Source organism: Poecilia latipinna, unplaced genomic scaffold (genome assembly GCF_001443285.1).
Source record: "Poecilia latipinna isolate Pla-1442-1.1 unplaced genomic scaffold, P_latipinna-1.0 Scaffold281, whole genome shotgun sequence".
Classification (NCBI taxonomy): Eukaryota; Metazoa; Chordata; class Actinopteri; order Cyprinodontiformes; family Poeciliidae; genus Poecilia; species Poecilia latipinna.
Genome location: NW_015112897.1, coordinates 371,837 through 398,018, shown reverse-complemented (window position 1 = coordinate 398,018; position 26,182 = coordinate 371,837). Strand labels below are relative to the sequence as shown.

At 39.3% G+C, this 26,182-nt stretch overlaps 1 protein-coding gene and 1 long non-coding RNA gene across 2 annotated transcripts; one reads left to right on the top strand and one right to left on the bottom strand.

The window, feature by feature from the left end:
* Window positions 1–675: 675 nt before the first annotated feature.
* On the top strand, window positions 676–21,928 carry dok1b (docking protein 1b). The gene is made up of 5 exons (XM_015033866.1): window positions 676–1,074; window positions 16,781–17,101; window positions 18,046–18,136; window positions 18,219–18,391; window positions 19,868–21,928. Exons 1-5 carry the CDS (start codon window positions 1,018–1,020, stop codon window positions 21,194–21,196), a joined length of 1,971 nt encoding a protein of 656 aa, XP_014889352.1. The 5' UTR covers window positions 676–1,017; the 3' UTR covers window positions 21,197–21,928.
* On the bottom strand, window positions 16,919–17,506 carry LOC106948287 (uncharacterized). The gene is made up of 3 exons (XR_001425145.1): window positions 17,366–17,506; window positions 17,126–17,287; window positions 16,919–17,007 (listed from the first exon to the last, which is right to left on the bottom strand). It is a non-coding gene; the product is annotated as an uncharacterized LOC106948287 (long non-coding RNA).
* Window positions 21,929–26,182: the final 4,254 nt, after the last annotated feature.

The window sequence follows — 26,182 nt, the reverse complement described above, 5'->3', positions numbered from 1 at the left end:
TTAATGGAATTAATTGTGATGGATCAATTAATGAAATAATCGATTAATTGTTAAACGGAGTACTCAATAAGAGGCCATTTACTGAAAGACCAACATACTGAGAGCAGTAATTAAGCAAAAACTATAGCAAAAATATATACATTTTTCATTAAAGATAATAACTTTATTTAGAAGTATGTTTAACCCATAAGGGTCTGTTTTAGCTATTAAACTATTAAACACATTTTGTCATCCATTTATTAATCCAAAATTAAATCAGAAGATCAGCTGTACAGTGAATTACTGAAGTAAGAGTAGCAATACTTCATTGTAAAATTACTCAGCTAAAAGTAAAGCGTAGTAAAAAATACTCCTAAAAGCTTTTTTTTTTTTTTTTCAAAAAAGTTACTCAAGTAAATGTAACTAGTTAACAAACAGACAGCTAAACACAGTAGCACAGGACCAGCAAAATAAAACAAAGAAAACAATGTAAATAGGAGCAATGGTTTTAACTGCTTTATTTTTATTTTTTTAAAGAAACAAGGTTAAATACAAAAACACTAGAACAGCACCAAAACCAAAGCGCAGATAAAAAAAAATGGCTAACATATCGCGCCACCACAATTTGCTTTTATTTTGAAAGAGCCAAAAGGAAGGGGTTGGTTGTGTTTAAGCTAGCTGTAGGCGCTCTGCCGCTCCATCCTCACTGGCGGAGTGAGAAGAGACAGACAGACGAGCAGCTGACTTCACACGGACAGTACTGAACTTTTCACGGAACCGCGCGGTGTCTTTTTGGACCGCTCTCTTTCTGCCCTCACCATGGCATCGCCTCAAACTGTCGCGTCTCTACAAGACCGCTTTTTACGACGCCTGAGGGACGGAAGTGAGAAATAAGAGGGAAGTCGCAGTTGGAGATAATTAAGCCCACAATATATCTATATATATATAAAAAAAGCGATTTTCTTTGATCAAGTTCAAGTTGAGTCGTCATTGTTGTTGATTTCCCTGGAGGAAAGTTGGTCTTAACAGTGTGGGATCATGGACGCGCATGTTAAAGAGGGACAGCTCTACGTGCAGCACCAAAAGTTTGGGAAGGTGAGAGTTTTACTGTTTACTTATTTACTAACACTGAGCAAACCACTAATGTGTGTGCAGTGCAGATCTCTACTGACGCATGAAATGGTTTTATTTCTGAGCAAAACGCTCATTACACACCGAGAAATAGCCCAGAACCCCTACGTATTTACACAGAAAATATGAAGATGACCTTCGCAGTTTTAAACGAATGACATGTTTTTGTTAATAAGTTGGCTGGTCACCGATTTAACCTTGTTATTGTGTTGTGATGCTGAGTAAAAACACTGTGAACACTCAGGAGGAAAAGGAAAAACCCTTATGCAACGTATTGCAGTTTAATGCAATTTCCTGAGCAGGGAGAAGGCATGAGTTTCACTCAAGATGAGTAAATTATGCTTAATTTTGTCATTTTTTACAGTATCACCACGAAAAATTTACTAAACCGCCTTTAATTATTTGTGTTTTTGTAGCCAGAAATATTTTGTAACTACTCAAAAATATCTTAAGCGAAGGAAAAGTGGAGTAGTTTTCCTTCCAGCCAGCTGACCAGCAGTGTCCAGCAACAGATGGGAAAGGGGTAGTGTTGCTCCAAATGCTCAACTTCAGCACATTCTCTGGCATCTCATTAAAACAACTTTAAGCTGAGCGAAAGAAAAACTTTTAGATGCTGGTATTCCATTAAATCATTAACTGGGTCATGCTGGTTCTGTTTTATGACCCGGTTTGGGTCAAGGTTTAGCAGTCAAACATCTGCTCTCCTCACTTCTGCAGACGAATTAATGGCTGGCTCAATGGCTGCAGCCAGGTCCTTTAAACCTTGGTATGCCTTCATACCAGTTATTGCACCAAAACTTAGGACAGTGGCGTTCAAAGACGGTCTTCAAGGCCCGGTATTCTGCAGGTTCTAGTTCTTACACGGAATCAAATGATGGCCCACTAGCAGAAAACTTAAGAGATCAAACTCATGCTACCAAAAAGTCCGTTGTTATGCGTTTTTAGTGATGTTGAAACAAACTCAACAAACAAATATCTGCCGTTGTCTCGTCAGACATTAGGTCAGTACTTCAATAACACATGTTCTGCTGTATAACATTTAACAGCTGATGGAGTTCACTGTGATTGTGATGTAGCTCATCGTACCGTAGACGTCCAGCAATCGGTTGTTATAGCGATGACTTAAGAGTAGTCGAGGCTTATTTTGTTACGACTTTATCTGTTGAAGGATTGTTGACCCAAATTGGCTAGATGGTAGTCCCCTAAAAGAATAAATTCCTTTAGGGGACTACTATTCGTTTAGAGGAATATGCGCCCACTAAATGAATTTATTCATGTAGGGAACGCATAAGTATTGTGATGTTTTATTTTGCAAGAGCTTATTGCACCCGTTGGGAAGAGGGATAACTGGGCATGTCACAAAAACTAATTTTACTGGACGAAAAATCGCCCCAAAGTTTATAGTGATAAATGGTAATATTGTTGTTTTGAGACTATTTTAAGTAATATTGTGGCTAAAATCAGATAATAATGCAATCTCAAACATTAGTAAACTTTAAATTCTAATGAATATGCAGCACTGGGAGCGGAAGACAGTTTAAATGTTGACAATAAATAAACAAAACAATAAACACAGTGTATACTGAAGTCTCCAAGCAACACTGACCGTCAGTAACGAGGCTAGTTGAGACCAATGAACCAGACTGAAGCCTTTTGTCATCCCAATTTTTGTTAGAAAGAGAGAAAATAGAAAAACAGTCATCATAATATTAACTGATTTATTGCTTATTAGGGACAGCATGTTTTCGTGTTGATTGCGATCATCCGCACGACTTATCAAGCTACCTTTGACTCTGAAAGCTGCTCTCTCACACCTTGTTGCAGCCAGCAAACCAACAGAGTGAAACCCCGGTGATAAACACCTCAGCTCATGTTTGTGCCTTCCTGTCTTTGGCATCCATGCTCCAGTTTAGTCTCTCAGCAGCACCCCGGTCAGGCGTTCAGACTTGTGAGATGGTCTTTGTCTGGCCTCGTCTCTCTGTCTCTGGTGGTCATATGACACGAACCGACAAAACATCCCGGCCCCATGCTTCCTGTTCTGAAATCACCACTTCACAATGCATATTCATGCTCCCAAGAAACACTTTCAATGTCTTTTATGGTGTGCGTTTTCTATAGCAAATGGACATGCATTATGTCTGTGTCTGAGCAAAACAGAAGTTTGCTGAAGGGGGTAGGGGAAGGCGATGAAAAAAAGCACGAGTGCTTGCAGAAAAAATAGAACAGGAAGCAGAACCTCAGTTATTCTGAAAGTGTTGAAACTAGTTTGAGGTTTGCTGAGGTGAATTATGCAATCTTCAGAACAGTCTGGACACACACACATGCATATATATGTACATCTAGGGCTGATTCCCACGTGTTCGGTTGGAAAATGTGACAGAAGAGGAGCCAGGTTTCTGTTTCAGACTGTTGTCTTTTTTTTGTGATGTGGGAAGTTGTGGCACTTGTTGCAGGTCGCCAAGATGCAACAAATCAAGTTCGCAGACACCATGTGCAGACATTGTGGCAGCCAGACTTTGGCCAGGATTCTCTTGAAAAAGAGATTTTAAATCTAAATGGGAAATAAAGGTTAAATAAAAAAAACAACAACAACTAAAAGACTTAAACAAGGGTTCTTCCTGGACTTGTTTGCTTTTAAAACAAAAGCACAATACATGATAGTTGTCGTTTATTGTTTACCACAATAAATTTAGATGTATTGTTGTATTATTGTTTTTAAATTGGAATAATTTCTCCCCTGTTTGCTAAATATATATGATTAAATGCATTTATTCTGTGTTGTTTACTGACACAGAATAAACTCACTTGTTTACGTGTGACTTTAATTTAATTTGTCGTTTAATGGAACCACAGCAATTCCATAATTGTGTTTTTCGACATCAGCGTTATATCAACGATTTGCACACACTTAATACAGCTAATGCCATACAGTTAGCTAAAAAATGTTGTCACAAATGGTTACTTATTGTCACTTTTATTGTTACCACAATACCACTAAATATCGTGATAAAAATATATTTTTTTCATGTTGTATCACATGAAAGAAATGTGATAAATATCGTCCACATCGCCTTCCTAACTTAGTCAGTTTATGCCAAAGAACTATGACAAAAAACAAAAAATATATATTTTTAAAAGATGATTTAGGAAAAAAAAAATTGACAAAGTATTACTTAGGACATTATGTGTAGGAAGGTGACAATATTTGACACGGAGAGAATTAGCAACACATTGCCTTGCAAAACTTGTCACGCTCTTAGATGTTTTGTGTATTTTATTGAGATTTTATATAAGTCAACACAAAGTGGCACAGAAATGTTAAAAGGGAGAGAAATAAAACTTTTCTTTACGATCTAATCATAAACTTAACCCTAGCGCTTTGTACTCGGCTCATTCTTCATGCTGATGCTCCTTAATAAAACCGAATGTAACCAATTTCCTTCAGGAATCACCAAAGGAACAATAAATATCTAAAATGATGACTGTTTTTAAAGTTGCTGTTGTAATTTCTGCCTGTAAACCGGCCAACCTGTCATCCAGACTCTGGTTCTGGATACAGATCTGAGCAGCAGAGCAAAGTCGATTGTTCGCCAGATTTACCGGGGAGTCATGTCTGTATCTGCATCAGCTTGCCTGGCCCTGCCGCACGCATGCTAATGTTTTAAAAGCTGCTCGGACATGTGTTTTGTTGACCTGCTGCTAGCAGAAGCTTTCAGCGACCTGCTTGCAGCTGCTGACCGAACGTTGGCTGAGATTTTGACTTTGTCTCCTCATTGGCAGCAGACAGGTTCAACCGGAATGTGTGTCATGCTTGGTCAGAAATGCATTCCCTGAGGCTACAAGATTTATACATCATCAGTTCAGGTTATTGGTTGGGTTTTTTTTTGTCGGGTCTCCTCCTCTTCTTTTGTCCTGCACCGAGACGCTAATGTCAAACTTCCCAGAAAGAAGCACCCGGTCATTTATGGTAATAACTAAGTACCTTGATGTGGTCAAATAATTATGCTTATAAACTGTTATGGTTTAGGAAGAAGGTGGCATTTGCCTCTAAGCAGAGCCGGCCCAAGGCATGTGCACGTTAAAAGGCCGCTAAGAGCACCAAGCTAGCATGATAATTTGTATTTAAAATGGCATGAAATAATACAAACTAAATTCTATTACACATGGAAAATGATTTCTCTATTATTTTTATAGTTGTTGCACAAATAATAGGTTAATCTCTTCCTTTCCTGTTGGACAAATATAAGATGTCAAACTTGTTAAAGCCGCAGAATGTAGCTTTTATAAAAATATTTTTTACGTATTTGATGAAACTGCCACTATGTTGTGACAGTATGGCATGAGACATACAATCTGTGGAAACAACTGAGCTCCTCTGCTCTCTGCTATCTAGAAACAACCAATCAGAGCCAGGCGGAGGATCTTGGTGCTGCCAATCACTTCTGTGTTCGTGCCGCTCATCCCCTTCGACTCCTTCTCTGCTCTCTGCTACGATACATCTTCTCCCTGTTGTGAATGCTGGGGGGTAGATAGCATCATAAACAGTTTTCTATAACAGAGAGTTGTTTCTTTGCCATTAGAACATTTAGCAGCACATTCACAATGTGATTGACAGCGCCAAGANCTTGCTCCTGGCTCTGATTGGTTGTTTTTGGTCCGGAGCAGTGCATTTCTTCAGACAGCAGGAGTAGCTCAGGGAGGAGATTGATCTTTCACAGATTATTATGTCATGACAGGGTGACAGTTTTGACAAATATATAAAAAAATATATTTTTTAATAAAATCTACATACTGAAGCTTTAACTTATTTACTGTAAATTTAGTGTTTGTCAGCTGGTGTTATTTTCAAATAGTTTAAATAATATGGCACACTTAACTACCACTATGTGTCTCAAAATCCAAATATTTTTTTTAGTTTGCTACTCCTGTAAGGTCAAAGTCAGTAATAATAACACTGGTATGATATGTAAGGTAATTACAAATAATGCTAATGCTACTAGGTATGTTGCATATAAAGTGGCTTAAGAGTGATAATGAATCTGGTGTTGACGTGTTGGGGCCTCAAATGAAAAATCTGCCCAGGGCCCCAAAAAGGCTTGGGCAGGACCTGGTTCTAAGAGACACTTAGGTGCCTTAAGGGAAGTTTTTCCTCACAGTTTCTGCACTAAGCTTTAGAGGTGATGGGTAAAAAGGTGGAGGAATTTAAAGCAAAGTGAGGCTGTAAAGCAGAATGCCAAACTTTGAGTGTCCGAAAATGGAAAGACTTTATGACACAACAGCAAACTGGGCTGGGTAGTCAAGGATTCATCATAGAAGGACCTAAAATGCAGTTCTAGAGGAGCTGCATAGAGCTCAGGTGTGAGAATCTTTCCACCATTAGTTCTGCACTCTCTGAATCTGGCCTTGATGGAAGAGCTTTAGAAAAAAATGTTCAGCATTGCAAGAAAGTCTTAAAAACTCCCTTCTGTGGTTACTGTTTACACGCAAAACAACTCAGGAACACGGTAGTAGCAGCATCATGCTGTGTGCAAGCTGGTCAAAGCTAATGGAAAATATATGGAGCTAAATGTAGAGCAACACTAAAAGAAAACCGGTTATAGGCTGCCAGAGCAACAAAAGAGTGGTACACCACAGTGTAATATGCTATTATGGCCTTGTCAAAGTCTTGACTGAAAACATGTTGAGCATCTGCGGTAAGACTTGAAAGTCTATTCTCTCAGGCTCTCTCCAATTTAACTAAGCGACCCAAAAATATATGTGCGAAAAGTTCTTTCTTTAACGTAAATATTGCCAGAGGGAGGTTGAATACAACAACACCCCACACTTTTCAGATTTTTACCTGCATTGCTTTACTCCCATTTTATTATGATCTGCTCCCTTGCAAAAAAAAAAAAATTAGCGGTGTTGTTGTAATGAAATGTGAAAAAGTTATAGGGGTAGGATGAATATTTTTTAAAGTGACGTTTTGGTTTTGTGGTTATTTTGGTCAAATTATGCAGCACAAACTCAATAAATGAGCCAAAAAACCTTAAATATCAACATTTCCATTTCAGAGAGATTTGTGCCTCTGCTTCGACTCTCCTGATTAAAACAAATCAACTTCCTTGTTTGTCAAGCTCGTTAATGCCACTTCAATTTAAATCTGATATGATGGAATGACGAAACTGTTTACATAATATATGGCAACACGTATAACAGTATGCGGGGAGCCAAAAGTGTCAAGTTGATTGTAGTCGTGTGCCACAAAAATTATATTATTTTTACTTTATTAAATGTATTTATTACATAAGTTTTTTGTTTCAACTGCATACCCAGTATTTGAATGAAACTAAGTAGTTTTATTTTTTTCATTTCAAATTTGAAACATAAAAAAGGATGAAAAAAAAGTCAAAACTTTTTTCTTTTAGATTTTTTTTTTGTTTGAACTCCCAGTACCAGGATATGAGTCAATCTTTCTATGAATACTCTTTATTTATTTTGCCGAGTTTAATAGATTAGTGAGTAAAACCTCAAAGGATGCTTTTGGTCTTATTTGCTGCAAAACTGAATTTTGTGGGTGGGGAAAGTCATTAGAAAAGATGACTATAGTTTTTGTTTCCTTTTTTGGAGACTTGCAAATGATTTAATGTTTTTTTTTGTGTGTGTGTCTTTTTTATAAGACCACCCTTAAGGTAAAATTTTGAAAAAAAGTGTATCAGCCACCTGGACTGGTGAACCAAACTTCATTCAGTTTTTGACACCCACCATGTAAATTGCTCTACATAAAGGCCAGCTTACGTTAGAAAAACAATGACACAAAAACGGATGCTTCTGTACAGGGTTGAACAGCAACAAACGGCATGTGCAGGATGATAAAGCGTTTTCTCTGCTTCATTAGATCACCAACACATTCATTTTTATGATCTAACGTCGCCCTATCTCAACTTCAACATTAATACGTAAGTTTTTAAACCACGTCTGAATCATAGAATTGCTCCACTTACACAGTGTTTTTTTTTTTTTTTTATCTACTGCTCCATGATGTAGCCACAAAAATCCGTCTATTTCTGCTTTGTTAGGGTTAGGGTTAATCAGATTTCCTCTTAAAACACAACACTGTATATTAATAGTTCAAACACCAAATATCTCTCCATATGTATTACTAAGCACAGTGGAAACTTTTAGCACTGCCACAGAAGCTACTTCTTTTCCTTATTTCACATTTGTGTACAGCCAATTAGTGACAAGGAAAATAAATGGTGCTTCTGGATTGGCTGCTTTGTAAACGCCAGCCAATAGCGAGTCAAGTAGCGTCGCACCTGGTTTTTAAAAAATATTTTAGATATGCTGTTTGCTAATTTTCTGTGAATAATTTGGAGTGACGTTCTGCAGAAAAATGCACCATTGTTTTGGGATGGCTATGCTGCAGAGATGCGTCATCCATGTTGATCTGCTGTGGACATTTGCATTCTCAAAATACAGATTTCTCTCTTCTGCACAAACAGTTTCTGGCCTTACGTGCCATGAGGTGATGCGGTCACGCAAGACTAATCATGCTGAGAGCGCCTCAGCAGATGATTGTCAAATTGAAACATGTTTCCATTCACTCTGTGGTCAAGGCAGTTATACTTTCTCTCTTTTCCCTTCCTCAGAAACCCACTTCATAAACAGCCTCTCTAATCCGTCTCTTTTTACCAAGCAAACACGCTCCGATAAACAGACTTTCACACTTTTAAATAAGCCCACTGGTTTGCTGCTTTGTGTCTACTCACGCCAAGGAGGTTTAGCTATTCTTTACAGTGAAAGATAAAGATGATGTGTTTAACCAGAGGGATGCTTAGTGGCGGGGTCTTGTACGCACAAGGTGATATTCTAATAACAAACGCAACACGTACGGGAATGGGTTTCATTATTGTGTATTTTTAGGCAGCCAAATTGAGCAGTGAATCACACTAAACATTTCAAACTGGGGTGTTATTCAGAGCATTTTGGGCCTTTATGTTACGGTTGTTTTATGACACGTTCATAAACCACCAAACACACTTTTACAAAAACATAAAGAAAGCCACTCAAACTTTCCTGCATCTCGCCTGTTTCTGTAAAACTCAGCAGGTTGTTGCCACACCAGTGAGGAAGTTTCTCTCCGTCTCTCTGCCATGATCTTTTTTGCATAATTTCCACTCAGTGCAACGCTCTGTTGCCTTATATGGACCAGCTGTTTCTCACACACACACACACCCCCACACACACACACACACACACACACACACAGACACACACACACAATTTAGGACCACGTTGCAACACGGCTCAGAGAGTCACGCCTCGTACGAGAAAACTGTTGCATGAAAGCAACTCCAGATGGTCCGCGCTCAGCAGCATGAACAGATGGACGCATTTACATGTTAGCACTTTTTTCTGAAGCTGCACCTGGATACAGAAGAAGGAAGCAGAGAGAACCCTGGGTAATCGCCATCCCACATATATCCTGTCCTCTTTGAGGCCTCAGTGTGTGTATGCATATGAGATTAATAAAAAATGTGCCCACCTACACGACGACAGATATTGTTCTGGTTAATTATAAATGTCACAAATAAAGTCTGTAGGCAAAAAAAAAACAACAAAAAAACAACCTATCCGTGAAGGTGAAAATCAGATAACATATGTGGTACATATCATGTGGAGGAAAAAAATTGTCAAGTTAAAAGTAGGGCTGAAACGATTAATTCAATTATTAATCTTGATGAAACCAATTAATCACGATTAATCAAATTAAACATGATTAATTGATTATTGAAATAATCTTCAACTAATTTCGTGGTTGATTAACTGGAGTACACAGATTGGGAAAAAAAGGTGGAAATCTTGTTTTTGCTGATAAATCAACACATTCAGAGCAGTAACTATGCCAAAGCTGCACAAAATAAATATAATTTTTTAATTTAAGATAAAAAACTTTTGTCTGGAAATATGCTTAAGCCAAAACTCTTCAAGTGGCATAGTTTTTAGCACACCTGGGTCAAATTCACTAGAGAAATGCGGTCTAATTTAATTATTATATATTTTTTATTATATTTAATTATATATTTATTTCCATCTTTTAATGCATTTCTGACATTGCATAAAAAGGCTTGCAAAACGGTTGATCCAATAATTGATTAATCTTCAGAATAACTGATATTACAATATTCTAATAAAGCCAAGATGTCTGATTTGTGATGAAAAGGGAGCTGTAAATCATATCAGCTCTGAAACATAAACGCCTACAGATTTGTCTCGTTTAGAACAAAGTCAAACAAACAAAAAAGAGCCATGTTTTAACACATCCTGCTTTACTTAACCAAGTTTAGTACCAAAACCACAGCAAGGAAAAGTCACTGGATGTTTGTGGTCCGATTTTCTAAGAAGTGTATTAAAAGCGGATAAACATGGTTTATTCTGAATACTTTGTGATTTAACTTCAATTCGTTTACTTTATTTTTAACCTCCAGCTGGAAAAGCTCATTTGTGCTGTTTTTGTTTGCTGGTCAAAGGCCACGAGACGTCGCTTCGAGGGCGTTATACGGCCCCCGGGCCTCTCGTTTGACACCTCTGAGTAAGAGTGAAGCTCCGTCAGTCAGAAGCTCAGGAGCTCGGATAATTCATTTGGTGAAAGTTCATAAGCATTAAAATAAAACCATAGCATCAGATTAACAAAGTCATACGACATTAGCCTGAGATCAAGCATTTCGCTGCCAACACCCTGTGGCTATAGTCGTACCTGGGCCTTCATGCAAATAGCGCAATTCTGTAATTAGACCGACTCACATGATGCTTATTTTCATGCTATGAATGATAGTGAAGAGATGACCGCTTTGAAGAGTTCATGTAGCACCAGAACCTGCTGTCAGGATGTAAATATTCACATTTAGTCACTCAGATCCACTCTGAACTACACCTAAAACAAAACCTAAACTCTTTGTACCTTAAGCCTTCTTTATACAATATTAGAAAAACATTAAAGTGTGTGAAAACCCCTAAATAATCCAATTATTTTTTTAAAATATGTTTTAATATACAGCTTGAAAAATACTTTTGACATCAAAATGTGAAAAATTCAAACCTCACGACACTTGACACCAACACAGTGTGGGGTTGACCTGTTGACTATTTTTTCGATTGACAGGAATAGGTGCTCAATATGAGATTTTTCACAGAATTTGAATTGGGTGAAGCTAAAATCTATGCCACATGAGTTGTTTTGGGTAGAAAATATTTACAAAGGTTTAACTTAAATGCAAATTGTACATATTTTTTCATATAGTTTTAGCTTAATTACTGCTCTGATTATGTTCTTTTAGCAAATGTTTTTTTGTTTGAGTCTATACTCCAATTAACAATCAATTACTAAATTAGTCGACTATAATTTTAATCGTTTCAGGCCTACTCTTGTTATTGCTGCTAAGAGACTGAAAGCATCAGAATGGTGCAAAGTTCTCTCTGCACCAAGTGCAATCGTTGTTGCTGAGCTCGTATGTCTATTTATTTGATAATTTAGCTGCAAATTAAAATGTAAAATGTGTTTTATTTTGCCAATATAGTTTTTGATTGAAATGCAATCAATTATGATTAACTGCAGATCCAGCAATTGTTTGATTAGTAATTTTAATCAAGTCGGACCACTAACCTTAATGAAACGTAACATGATGTAGCATCATGTAATGTAACGTCATGTAACATAACTCTATGTAATATCAAACACCACCACGTAACGTAGCGTAATGTAACGCAGCGCAACAAGCCCTGTGGCTTCTTTTCATAAAATTAAGTAATTCTCCTTAAAGTGGAGGGATGTCCTCTTAAGACGGCTAACGTCTTGGTACAATCCGACAAATCAGCTTTGCGGCCGCAAAGAGGAGCCGTTATTTTTCGGATTCCTGGTGTTTAGGGAACCAAAACTCTAGTAAAAATCTGCCTTTTATACCGATAAGGACTCGAGGATTTCTCTGAATACTACAACCTGCAGTTCCAACCAACGTCCTACAAGAGTCTTTTTGCAAAATCTTAACTAATTAGCTTTATAAATATAATTTAGAAAGGTAATTATAAATTCTGTTTACCTTTCTAAATAGGTTTTATAAAGGTAATTACTGTATAGCAACATTTTTAGGACAGCTAACCTTTGGCTTCAACTCAGACAGTTTCACTTGGTGAAAGTTCATAAGCATTAAAATAAAACAATAGCATCAGATTAACAAAGTCATACGACATTAGCCTGAGATCAAGCATTTCGCCGCCAACACCCTGTGGCTATAGTCGTACCTGGGCCTCCATGCAAATAGCGCAATTCTGTAATTAGACCGACTCACATGATGCTTATTTTCATGCTATGAATGATAGTGAAGAGATGACCGCTTTGAAGAGTTCATGTAGCACCAGAACCTGCTGTCAGGATGTAAATATTCACATTTAACTCAGTCTCTCTTCAGACTTTGCACCTTTTCATTCCAACTTTCTGTTGGGCTATTGCTACATCATGGTCTTACAAAAGGTCTCTTGAACCATTTTACCTCTTGACATTTCCTGCCTGATATAATTGGGTATTTCTATGCCTGGAAATTATAACACAAGAAAGAAGCCAAAACGGAAAAGGTATTTTAGACACGTGACTCGGTAGCTTGTAGAATCTCCTCAGGCTAAAATAATCTAATGTAGTTGTTTTCTGTGTAACTTAATCGGTCTCTGGAATGTGTTTTAGTATACTTAAGGTTAGACATAATTTTAGAACCTCGTAAAGACCAAGGGTGTGTCCAAATTCAAAGGACGGGTCGGGGAGATTTTAACAATGGCCGACCCAGCAGGAGATGGAGCAAATAACTATGATTTCCGTTCTTGTCATCGATTATTTTTTGAAGGGCAGAAACGTAATAATACATTTTATTGATGGTTTCCGTTCTGTGCAGTTTTTATTTCCGTTTTATTTACAGTTTTTGGTTGCCGTGTTGTATTTTGGGTATTTAAATCATCTGCCAGTTCCAGTGTCACGGGTTCTTTACAAAATTAAAGTTTATCAGTCGTGGTGAGGGTGAACCTACATTATTATGCCGCTACTAATATATTACTAGAAACAACATCATAATTTATCACAATAAGTACTGGGATAATGTATCACTGCGACAGGCCTAGACGTACGCAGAGGTAATGGTGGGAATAAATCTGAAGTCTGGTCCGCCAATTTCACACCAGCTCACTTCTATTCCCATTTAACTTTGCTTCTAGCTGACATCGTGACAGAAAGCAGAGGTGTGAATAACTAGACCTGATGTCTAGACTAGACTGTATTCTCACAGTATTTTAGTTCAGTCACATATATGGCTGTAATCACCCAGAATAAACACAGCACTTTGAGACACAATGAAGGTCAGAAGCCTTTTTGTTAGCCATTATCAGACAGTTGAGAAAAGGGAACGTCCCTCTGATTGGAGCTCATATGAGGATCTGCAGCTGTTTTTCATTTGGTTCTCTTTTTGCTGGATTTTCCCAGCTGGTCAAAAGGTTATTAAAAAAACCCACTGACCTTCCTGTCACAAGCTCCTCTCTCTCTCTCTGCCTCTCTCTCTCTCTCTGACTGTCATCCTGCTGCGTTAGTAACTGTAGGGGCAAACCTGAACTCTGTGACTAATGTAGTCAATGAAGCATGGCCTGTTGGGACTGCAAACTGCTGCTAGATTAAGCAGGGGTTTCCCCCCAAAATCCATTTTATTTACTTTAGCTGCTGTGTCATACCGCTATACCATAATGACATGTATATCAGTGTGATGCTTTGTCTTCGTGGCTATTGTTGGCGCTAAACACGTGCAAACCAACACCTGCCACCTGCGTTATTGTTCAGGGTTGAGTGTCTTGTTGTTTGGCCCCTTGGAGGAAGTGATCATTGTTAGCTGTTGTTTCCTCCGGGTTGAAAAAGATAAAGCTTTCAGCTGGTTTTGACTGTGGCGTGTCTTTAACTCGTTCAGGAGCTACTCGGCTTGGAAAACCCATCTCTGGACCCGAGAGCCATTTTAACTTCACTCCATCTAAATAAGACCAATTGATCCTTTGAAAAAGGACAATAACGTTTGACACTAAAGCATAAGCTTTAGCGTCAGTCCATTCCTGTTTTGGTAAACTATGGGTTTGTAAAGTAGTATTCCTGTTTTCTGTGTGTAATGCTGATGGTTTACCAAAATAAAGTGAAACTGAACTGAATATCTACAGTGGGAAATGTTGCTGTGATTTTGAAAGAATCACCATTTTATTTCTGTTAGAGAGAAAAACAAAACTGGGAAAATGAAGATGATGGATCCATTCTCTTTTATGGGACGTAAGCAAAAAGCACACAGTTTCCAAACTAATAAAAGAAAAAACATATCTAAATGTTAATCGTATTTTTTAGGACTGGACAATATGGCTGAAAAACATACCATAATATAAGGGTTTCATATCAGTCGATATTGATAATTATTGATTAGCTTTTGGTTTAAATATCTGACATACTCCCAATCTGATGGTGTGACCTATCCTGTTTAATCCACAGTTTCCTCTTGAACTATTGTACTCATTTTATGTTTTTATTTTTAAGCAGTTTTGAGGCACCTGAAACTGCTGCTCAACAGGTCGTTGCTAGGTAACCAAAGAGCGAGTGAGTCGCTAGGTAACCAGAGTGAGTGAGTTAGTTGATGCCACCAACTAACTCACTCACTCTGAAAGGCTGAATAACTAAAGCCTTTCTGCCTACATCCCCCAGAATGCTGTGCGGTTCTGGATTGGTGTTCAGTGACATTATTTAATGTACTCAAGATTGAATTGTTACATTCTGACAGAAATTCAGTCTTATCAGCCTCGTATGTTGCTGTGAAGTATCGTTCCCTGTAGAATCATTTGGCTGTCTTAAACAACATAAATGTCGTTATGATTTCCAGCTGCTTCAAACTTCCAGATTAAAGCCAGTTTTGAATTTTAGGAAGTGAATTGCGGAGTACAGAATGACTAATTCTGAGAGTGGTCTCTGTCTGCTGATTCAAACAACTGTCAACGTGCAAAAAGAAATGCCGAGTTACATCTGATTTATCACCACACGCCTCCTACATTAAGCCTCAGGCAGCAAACGAAAGGCCCGCTTATCACTCAGACGGATATATTCAGAATAAACTGAAGTTTTCATCCCCCATTGTTTGTGGTCTAACCTACATTATGTTGCCAACCCGTTATCTCTGAGTGAAGACGATTTCTGACTTTACCAACTGCCTCTGCTCACATCCTTCGAGTTTTTACAATGCGATCCGAAAGTTTCAGTTTTGGTTTAAAGTAACCCAGCTTGCAGAAAGCCCTGGTTTTCCATTGTTTGGACAGATGAAGCAAAAAAAATGAAGTGTTATGTTGCATCAGCATTTACAGATAAAAAATGTCAATTGTAGAGAAAAAGTGCATGTTTTACCGTTTTTAACATAGAGAGGACTAATTAGTGGATATGAGATCCTCTTGCATTTTGAATACTACCTAAGAGCAGCGACACTTGAAAAGGTTTTCCCAGTTAAGTGTTATACAAATTATAATCTCTGTAATTAAATAACAATAAAATAAATACCTCTTCTGTATTAGAAAACTAACATTTAGCAAAAATAAATCCTGTCCTTTCGAGTCATATTGGATTAAATAAAAATACGAAATGATATTTTGTGTAAATTAATAATATTTTCTTTTGAATATGGTAATAAAATTAGACCTTTTATAATAAACAAAAAAGTGTTCACCTTAGTCTTTAATTTCTTCTTTATCCTCCCTGCTCTTCACCCAAAAACTGCCAAATAAACATTAAACTCTTTGCAAGAAGTGAAATTATTTTGCACAAACAGAATATCTGTAAGTGACTCAACAAAAAGCTGGTTCCTCTCCTTCGTTCACTGGGTTAGTGACGGTGACAAAGTTAAATCAACATTTGCATTTTGTGAGGGAAGTGCAACGACAAACTGCAGTATTAAGCAATTCAGAGATAAATGTTATGCTTTTGGCCTTACAGTCTTAACCCGTACCGTCTCTTTTCCTTTTTTGTGTCTGAGATATTTCGTCATAGACAGAGATACAAATTTTAGCTTTGCATATGGCGCATTTGTCCCGACTGGGACGGCACGAGGGAATTTTCTTGTGTAACGTGACACTTTTGGCATTTTTATCACATCCAAAGAGTGAAGAATAGAAACACCACAGACGTTAGCTTCTGGCCTAGCACTAAGTCTTCTTTCGCTGTATTAATGCATATTAATGTATTTTTGGTGTTTGAACAATTAAAAAAAGTATTTGTAAGTGTTTTTGGAGGAGGTCTTACGTATTTGAGGGTTTCGGTTTTTCACAGGTGGTTGTTGTTTGCTAATTCTCACAAATACTAAAGGTTCACGGCCCTATTTTTTTGTTGACTTTGAATTTAAAATATGTTTTGCAACTCATTTTGGTTTGGAGACTGTTAATGCCACATAATTAAAAAAAATAAACATTTTACCCCTGATGAAACAAAACTGAGTGCCGTCCTGATGGCAGATAATATCTCCTACCATACACCAGATCATTGGCACATTTTAGACAATGACTGGACTCCAACAGTGCCTCCTTCTCCTTTGACACATGGATTGTTTCAATACTTTCTTCATCGAGTCCTTCTTTGTTTTCCACCCATCAGAAATGGAAGAAAAACTGGTTCGTCCTCTACCCCGCCAGCCAGAACGGCATCGCCCGCCTGGAGTTCTTCGACTCTCCCTCAGGCGGAGGCGGGTCCGGCGGGAGCTCGGTAAGCGGCTCCAACGAGAAAACCAGGAAGCTGGACAAGAAGATCATCCGTCTGTCTGAGTGCATCTCCATTCTGCCTGCTCTGACCGAGAGCTGCCCCAAAGACAACATGGCGGCTTTCTGCGTGGAAACAAATGACAAGACGCACGTGTTTGCGGCAGAGAAGAACACTGCGAAGGACTGGATGGACACCATGTGTGACATTGCTTTTCAGGTATTTTTACCGTTCTGCTCTCACCTTTTGTTGAAAACAGGATGACCAGTTCACTCGTTTGGTTGCTAAAGGAAATAGGGGCGTGCACCGGGTGACTAAGACGTGGGTGGAAATGTTTTTTAGGGCTTCCTTTGCATGTGTTTGCTCTGTTTGATGTCTCCCCTGTTCTCTAGTCTCTGATCCTTACTGCGATCAAACACAGACAGAAAATTAGTTTAATATGAATTACTGGAAACTCTTATTGGGTGTGTTGCCCACACTTACTTTGTTTTCCAGTCCAGTAGATTTGGTTCGATTAGGACCAATATTACATTTTCAACTGGCACGTTTCGCTTTCTGTGTGAAACGGCCCAAACTCTTTGGAAAAACCTGTTCCCTCTCTTCTTGGCGCTGCACCAAGAACCACTGAAGGACCCGACACAAAAACCTTTGAAGAAGACGTGAGCTCAACTTCCTTCTTCACAAAATGTAAACAAAAATGGAGTGTTGTCAGATTTTAGCGGTTGTAAGATTTCTCTTTGGTCTTTGGTAAAAGACCACAAGTCATTTCTCCCACCAGCTTGAGACTCGTAAGTTTTGTTTTGGTTGTATTGACCCAGAATACCCTGCGCTGTAGTCTGCTTCCTGCTTTTGAGGCATTCGAATCGCAACAGAGTTTACTTCAACTAAACCAAGATCTAGGCTTTTAGGTGGACCAGAGTTTGCTTTTTTGGTCCGGATTAGAGTTCACACCTCCCCAGATGAACCAAACTTTCTAGGCAAACGATTACAGCGACCTACACAGGGCTGGTGTGAAGGAACCCTTGAATGCCCAGTGGATATCCTTGGCATATTTTCATCCACACTGTGGAGTAAACAAGATGAAGTAAAACAGCTTACTCCTTTGTGGCAATGTGGAGTAATAAGATAACTAACATGATATTTTCTCTCTGGTTGAGCAACAGGGAGGGACTGGCAGCAGCCTGACGGACTGTAATGGAGGACCCCAGGACCTGCAGATGTCTGAGAACCTCATCTACTACTCCAGGGACGAGGGTGAGGACGTTGATCAGTGTAGCCTTACGACTTGTGGTTGGAAACTCCAGAATGATCCCTAATGGACGTTATCTCCTGACAGTGAATGAGTTCTGGGTGACGGTTCAACGCACCGAGGCGTCTGAACGTTGCGGTCTCGCAGGGAGCTACTGGCTGAAAGCAGAAAACGAAGCGCTGATTTTGAAGGAGCCCAAGACGAAAAGGAACATCCTGGTGTGGCCCTACAAGCTCCTGAGGAGATACGGCAGGGACCGGGTGAGTGCCTGACCAAACAAACTGAGCAAAACAAACAAAAACATCAGAAAACTTTTAGAGGAAGCTTGTTGGCTGCAACAGTGATCATGAGGAGGAAGCATAAATAGCACAGATGTGGTCAGATTATATTTAGCACCCCCTGTTTGTGGTCGTTTCTGTCACATTGTCGTTTCAAGATAGAATATGTGATCTAAAACTGACAGATGACCTTTAAAGCTGGTAGTTTGGTTTGTCTGTACATAGTTTCTGTTGACCTGCCGATACCAATTTTAGCCAATTTGTAGCTCACTTTAAGAGTTACAGCATGGGAAAGTTTTACAGGCCATCTTGCTATGGGCAGCCGTTAATTATTTATATCAGTGGCAGATGTGATGCTACACCATGTGCATGAGTCATCAGTATCTTATATTAATGATTAGCATGATTATGTCTATTAAAACAGCAGTGCTCATGTGTAAATTTAAGAGTAGTGATCCTTATGTTTCAAATTTGTCCCTACTCCATCAAACCTAATTCACATGTATTCTCACCCGAGGAGGGCATCAGTTCATTTAAGTTGGCTATACGGAAGCCAGGAAATGCCAAAAACATGCAGGACAGAAGCTGTGTTTCCACTGCAAATGTGGCAAAACTTTGTCAGTATTCCACTAATGTCAAAAAACATGATTTCACAATTCCATTTAATAAGAAATTTGGTTAAAATCACATGTGAATAAGTTTGTTTGAAGGATCAAACATCAACTTTGTTGAACTCCATTAAACATCTCTGTTATCTAATGAAAGTCTTGCTTTCTCTCGCTTTTCTGCAGCCTTAAGAAACTTCAGATACCTCCATGCCACATTGTTTTCTTTTTAAGAACTTTCTACTTCTGTTCTTCCTCTGACTTCATTTTTATACACCTGCTTCTCTTTGTATTTAAAGTTTAGCCTCTACATAGCAACAACTGGTGCGTGGAAAATGAGCCGTTTCAAAAACTTACCAATTGTGAAGTCACGATCAGCACCGTGGCGTTGCTTAGCAACCCCAGAGGAGCTCCAGCACACTCGATAAGCTGGTTTTACTGCTGTATTTACTGCACAGCGGCTGCTGGAAAAGAGAACTGCTTTGTTATTGACTTACCATCGAGAAGTCACTTGCTCTAATATTGTTGTTTGTGCAGGATGCTCCACTTCTGTTTTTCAAAGATGTTTGGCTGCAATCAGATGTATAATTGACGCATCTGTTTTGCAGCCATTTTTACATGCAAGTGTAAACACTGAGTTAGGGAGCGTGGTCAGCAGCAGCTTATTTAAGTTTAAATTGACAAGGCGCCCTGTAACAGCTCATTGTGAAAGGAGCTCAAAAGCTGAAATCTTGTTATCTAAGAATAATTTTGTACAAAAAATTTAGTTAACATGTTTCGTATCACCCGTGTGTCATAACCTGTTCAAGAAAGCATAATAAATCTGACTCCATTTGGTCTTTTCTTTCCCCAGGTGATGTTTTCTTTTGAAGCGGGACGCCGCTGCGACTCCGGCCCTGGCAACTTTACCTTCGAGACAAAACAAGGCAATGAGATCTTCACACTGGTTGACTTGGCCATCCAGTCTCAGAAGGCTCAGGCCGAGGAGCGCCACCTCAGCGGACCCCAGAGCTTAGACCCCGACTGCCCTTTGTCCCTCCAGTACATTCGGAGTGGCGTTCCCGGCTGCGGCATGGCGGCGGGAAGCGGGGACAGCAGTAGCTGCAGCAGTCGGGAAGCGGACGGCGATTCCGGCGGCAGCAAGCCGGGCTCGGCTGACGGAGTGCTTGGGAAGAGGGAGGGCGGAGACGGAGTCGGAAGAGGGCAGGGAGGACACAAAGGGAGGAGCTTACCAGAACCCCCAGCACCCAGAGGACTGGCAGGGAAAGCTGTAGCCCCGCTCGATGAACAGACGAGTCTTTATTCTGAGCCAGCAGACTCGGTGCGACTGCTTGTTCCCATTTGTGACGGCCTTTACTCAGACCCAGTGGACACCATCAAGGGTCAGAACCAAACCTCGCCTCCGATGCCAACGCCACGCCTTCGACCTGTGGGCGACGACTCCTGCGGAGGGGACCATCACCACACGGGAAGCAACCAAAAGAAAGTTCCTGACCTGTATTCGCATTTGTACGACCAGATCGCCGTGGATCTGAGCCAGAAGACGGGCGCCCTGAGCCTGAACGGGTCGGCCGGAGGAGGAAGAGGCGCCGGGAAGGGGGTGATTAGCAGCAAAAGACCCCCAGGAGGTCATGGGGAAGGGGCTTCACCCCCTCCTGCGCCCTCTGCGGACCACATATATGACGAGCCAGAAGGCTGCGCCAAAGGAAGCAGCAGCCTTCCCGTAAGCCTTGGGATGACCGTTTATGACGAGGCCCGGTTGGAGCCTCAGCGGCGACAGGAAGAGCTCGGGCCTCCGTCAGGACTGGACGCCACCTACATCACCGCCTCCCACGGGAAGCCGACGGAGCTGCAGAAACACTCTCCAAAGCTGCTGGGCCTAAGTCGCGGAACGCCGCAACCCCCGACGCCAAAGTTCCCCAAACCTGCCACCGCTCCAAAGCCCAACAAGAGTGCCTTCGCTCGGAAGGAGCCGGTACCTCTTCCCGCTGGGAAACACGGCGTTTCCGGTAGCAACGTAAACAACAACAACAACATGTGGAGCTCCGGAGGAGGCGGGAAGGAGCTGTACAGCAGAGTGTCGAAACAGAAGCCTCCTCCATCCGCTATGTGGTGTAATAAGAACCACCAGGCCCCGCTCCGGGCACCTGATATAATTTACGACAACTTGGGAGACATTTGACCGCTCCTGTAAGACGCGGACCAAGAAACAAATCTTTACTCTCTCTCGCTGAAAAACGGAGCGAAGCTTCGGAGCAGAACGGCGGCTGGGCAGCTGCCTCGGGATTTTCTCGTTTCACATTTGTTCCATCCGCGCGGACTGCAACAATTATCTGAGACGGTCAGCTGGTTCGGAGGAGATTAGCTCACAACTATGAGAAAACCACATTATGGGCGCAATTTGAAATGTGGCGTGCAGTGATTGCTGGGCCACCCTGTGAGCGTGTCATAGAGAGGGAGCGTGTTTGCATGGGCAAAGCCATAATTGGCATACCAAGCCACAGTGCGGCCGGAGCCAGCCACTTCACTGGAACACACACACACACACACACACACACACACACACACACACACACACACACACACAACCCAAATGGATTTGTCTTCACTTTAACAAGCTGAGAGAAGGAAAGTGGCCTGGTTCCTCTTTTCCTACAAACTCCTGCTGTGCTTATGAAAAAGACAGACATATTTTTGCACTGCGTCTCTTCTGTGTTTAATGTGAAACAGAATGTGAAGGTCAGGAGTCGATCTTTGACGTCAACAAAAGGAAAGCCCTTTTTTGTTTCTGGACTCCCCCAATGAAACGGGGGGAGTGAAAATGGGACGGCTTCGGGTTTTGGAAACACAAAATGGGTCAGAATCTCTGCATGTTTTGTTCGTTGGATTTTAATCCGAACCCAGTAATGAAAAAAAAAAAAAAAACAAAAAAAAAAACAAACAAAAAAAACAACAACAACTGGGTTATAATATAAAACATTAAATAGAATTGCAAGCATTTTAAAGCATATTTAAAATGATAAAAACTTAAAATCATTCAGAAGACTTGACCACTGCTCGCTTTCTCATATTTTGAAATTTTGACATCACTGCCCCTGTCTGGTATTTTTGAGTGTTTTCAGCATCAATCTCACATGCAATACATTTATTTATTCTTCTTTTTGACTGTCCTTTGTCTAAATGTTAAAGAATGTGTGTATTTTATACACTCTTGTTTATCTGTGTTTGTTTCATTTTGGAAAATAATCAGGGAAATTTCAGAATTTTACGTATGTGTTTTCATGTTAATATCAGTAAAAAACAAAACACCTTGGGCTCCAGAAGTATATCATTTATCTTACTTTAACGTTGCACGTGTAAAGTAATGGGCAGTATTTTCGACATGCGCTAAAATGTTTTTAAAATATGTATTACAATCCAAACCCATGAAAACATTCGGTGTGAGTTTAACTTGCCGTTAGGGACCACCACAGTTAAAATCCATCAACACTTCAGATTCCCTCTAAAAATACCTAATTTAGTCGTTTTAAACACCAAATATGCCTTGACACGCTTAAAGAGGAAACCATCTTATTACTACGGCAGAAGCTGACGTCTACCGACTTCCTTATTTCCACTCTGAGCAACAACCAATCAGCATGAAGGAAAATGAATGAAGCTTTTTTATTGGCTGCCTTTGAACGCCAGCCAATAGTGTGTCAACTAGCATTGAGTCCGAGTATTTCAGCTTTCCAGCTGCATTTTTTTTTTTTTTCATATTTTAAGAAAATAGATCTACAAATGGACGGGTTTTCGGTGAGTAATTTCGAGTCACCTTTCGCAAAAAAATCAGCAAATACTGAACCGTGAATCATCAGAGGAACAATGTAATTTTTTTAAATATATTATCATTAATAAACACATGAAATTATGGGTAATAAGAAACAATAAACTGGCCTGTTTTGTCATATTCTGGCACTCTCCACTCCCTAACTTGATCCAGTAAAGCGTCACTCAGTGACGTCACTCGCCGTGTAGAGAAGAGGTTTGTTTTTTTGATTTTCCCAATGAGTTCATGAAGAAGTAATAACAATAAAAAATGCTATAAAAGTATTTTTAAAAATACTTTTTATTGTCCAGATTTTATATTTTTGTGAATTTTTATTTTATGGAATAAAACAAAATAAAATATACAGAACAACATAAAATGCACTGCCTTGAAATATATGTATATAAATTTTACTATTTTAAAACATGAAAAAAAACATATATTTTTATACTAAAAATCTATAAATTAAATTTTTGCTTGCTTCTAAACCTCAAATTTTAATCTAATTTTTTTATTTTATTTAGTAAAATATAAAATATCCACTTTTTTTTATTTATGGTGAGATAATCCAATTACCAAAACATGCATGGACCCAACGGCAACTTTCTGCACAAGAATCCTGAATGTGTCTGTCGATAGATTAACTAAATATGAAACTAATCGATCCCCAGCAATGTGTCGGTCTGTGTGTATACGTGTCACAAACAGCTGTGCTGTCTGTAAATGTATCTGATAATAAAAGTGTCTCTAAACTGTTTTTTTTTTTTCTTCTTTTGCTTCTCTAAACCGAGTCATTAAACTGGTCGTAATTTCTTCCCCTCGGCGGTTCTGGTCCAATCAGAATCTGTTATTCGTGTTTAAAAAGGACTTTTCTGTGCCGGAGCGACCGGGACAGTAAAAACAGTCTGACCTCATCCTTCACTTCTCTTCCTCTGCTCTGTTTTTGTTGTTTCAGTCTGTTTCCAACCACTTAATCACACCGTAAAAGCGTAGCCTCCAAAAAAAAAAAAAAAAGAAGGAAAAAAGACCCAAACAAAGACGTTCTTTCTTACTTTTCTTCCTTCCTTCTCTGCCTCTAATTGTGTTGTTTGGTTGCTGAGGCGACAGATAATGGTGGCTGGTTTGCCATGTTGGACCTGCTGTGCATTTTAACTGCAGAGTGATGCCGTCAGGAAGACGAATACGAAGGAAAACAAAGTTTTAGATCCCTGATTTAATGTGATGAATGCTGTCTGGATGGATGAACCTGTCTGTGTCGTCTTGGCTCACAAACAGGTACAGGCTGTTCCACTTACTGCCCTCTCTCTCTCTTTTTCTCTTCCTTTCTGCCCTTTTTCTCTCCCTCACCTGCTGCTAGAGTACTTCCAGCTCTGGAAAAGTAACTGATTACATCTCTGCTTCTCTCAGTCAGAGAGAGGGAAGAAAAACAGAAAGTAAAAAGAGCTTCTGTTTTTCTCATTAAACTATCTTTGAACTCATCAACTGAGGAAAAAGGAGTGTTGGGTAAAAGGGGGACTGTGTGCTTTTTATTCTTTCATTTGCGTCAACACTTCCTCTTGGAACGACTAACAAGCTGTTTACACGTTTACAGGTCCTGTGCGTTTCAGTATGGAGACTTTTTTTTTTTTTTTGCAAATTAGGGTTGTAAAACCACCATAAAGTGCCAATGATATGATTCCAACTTCAGTTTTGATAGCAGTTCTACCTCAACTGAGTCGTCTGCTAAAGAACGATATTTATTGTTTTACTGATGCAGTTTTACTGCTTTATGTTCAGCAGGTAGCTCAAATGTTCATTATTGTACAGTGGCTTGAAAAAGCGTTCATACCGAGAGAATCCAACAAGCCGATGCAAAGTTTACGTTTAGTTTTACAAATAAAACTTTAAAAATAGCACATTTGTATTCACACCCTCCCAAATCAATAATCTCTACATGCATTTAGCCAATTTTGTCTCTTCGGAACAGATTCTTATTATGTTTTAGGTCTGAACTTTGACTAGGCCAGTGTAACACTTATGCATCCATTGACGCTTTAGCTGTTTAGTCTCAAAGCTTCTGCATCTAACGGGTTTCCTTCAAGGATTATTCTGTGTCTAGGTCCACTTTCTCATCCATTTTTACCAGTTTCTCGGTAAAAACCACAGCATGATGCTGCCACCACCATGTCTCCTGAGCTGTGGATCTCTGCAGCATGAACCTCATGGCTGCTTCAAGAGGCTCGATAATGTTGTCCTTAGATTACACAGAAGTCAACTTCTTCTATTCCAACTGCTGAATGCAACTGGCTGTGCTGCTTTGTTTTTAGGGGCATTAGAGTAAAGTCTGCTGATTACAAATGCATGCCACACTTTTCAGAATTTTCTTTGTTCAAACAAGGCGTGCTTCTCCCTTTACGTCACAGTTATGCAGTACTTTGCCAAATAAAATCCCGGCAGCTTGAGGTTGAGATGTGAAAAATAAAAGGAGCATGAAAACTTGTAATAAAGTTCCATGTTCGGATTTCTGTTTTGTTTTCCTTGCGGTTTTTGTAAAGTTCTGCACACTTGAGCGCAAATAACTTATCTCAAATATTTACAGCTGGGCTCATTTTTAAAAGCAGTAACATTTGGATATTTTTCAAATCTGGACTGGATTATTTGACACTAAACGCAGATTATTTAAAGCACAGTTTGTGGGTTGTGGTAGCTTTAATTTAGTTGTATAAATAAACAAATAAACTTTATTAAAAGCCTGACTGAACTAAGAGGGCATGGAGACTAAAAAAACAGAACAAATCTAATTTATGATGTATTTCCGGACTATGTGCCGCCAAATGTTCTATGAAGTTGAACAAAGATGCTGTATATAATTTAAATATAAATAATTGTTTTATTTTATTCATTTATTTATTTTATTTTGTTACAAATTCTGATTTTTAGGCAACGTATTAAGAAATACGACCTGGAAATTGAATGTTTTTCTGTTCTTGTCCAGACTTGTTAAATAACGAAGAGCAAACTGAACCAGCTGCTTCGACCATTAAAAAAACAAACAAAACAGACATTTTCAGAAAATGGTTTCAAAAAATCTTTTTATTTATTCAAAGAAACAACATAATTTCTTGCCACTTATTGTTGAACTTATCAGTTGAAGCAGTTATGTGACCACAAACATGAGGGACTTTATTCATTCAAACAAAAGGGAGCTTCTTAAAGAGACAGAGGCCCAATTTCACGATTACAAATTACAAAGACAAACTTCTTTTAAGTCAGGTTTGATGTATACAGCAACTGAAGGTAGCAAACAATTGATACAGGATTGTAGGGTTGGACAATACGGCTCAAACACGTCACAACATAAGCGTTTCGTATCGGTCGATA

Bases quoted from the DNA above. Each gene is read 5' to 3' on its own strand.
- dok1b (XM_015033866.1), top strand. From the start codon at position 1,018: ATGGACGCGCATGTTAAAGAGGGACAGCTCTACGTGCAGCACCAAAAG. The intron at 17,102-18,045 runs GTATTTTTACCG...GTTGAGCAACAG, and splicing joins TGTGTGACATTGCTTTTCAG to GGAGGGACTGGCAGCAGCCT. The intron at 18,137-18,218 runs GTGAGGACGTTG...ATCTCCTGACAG, and splicing joins CTACTACTCCAGGGACGAGG to TGAATGAGTTCTGGGTGACG.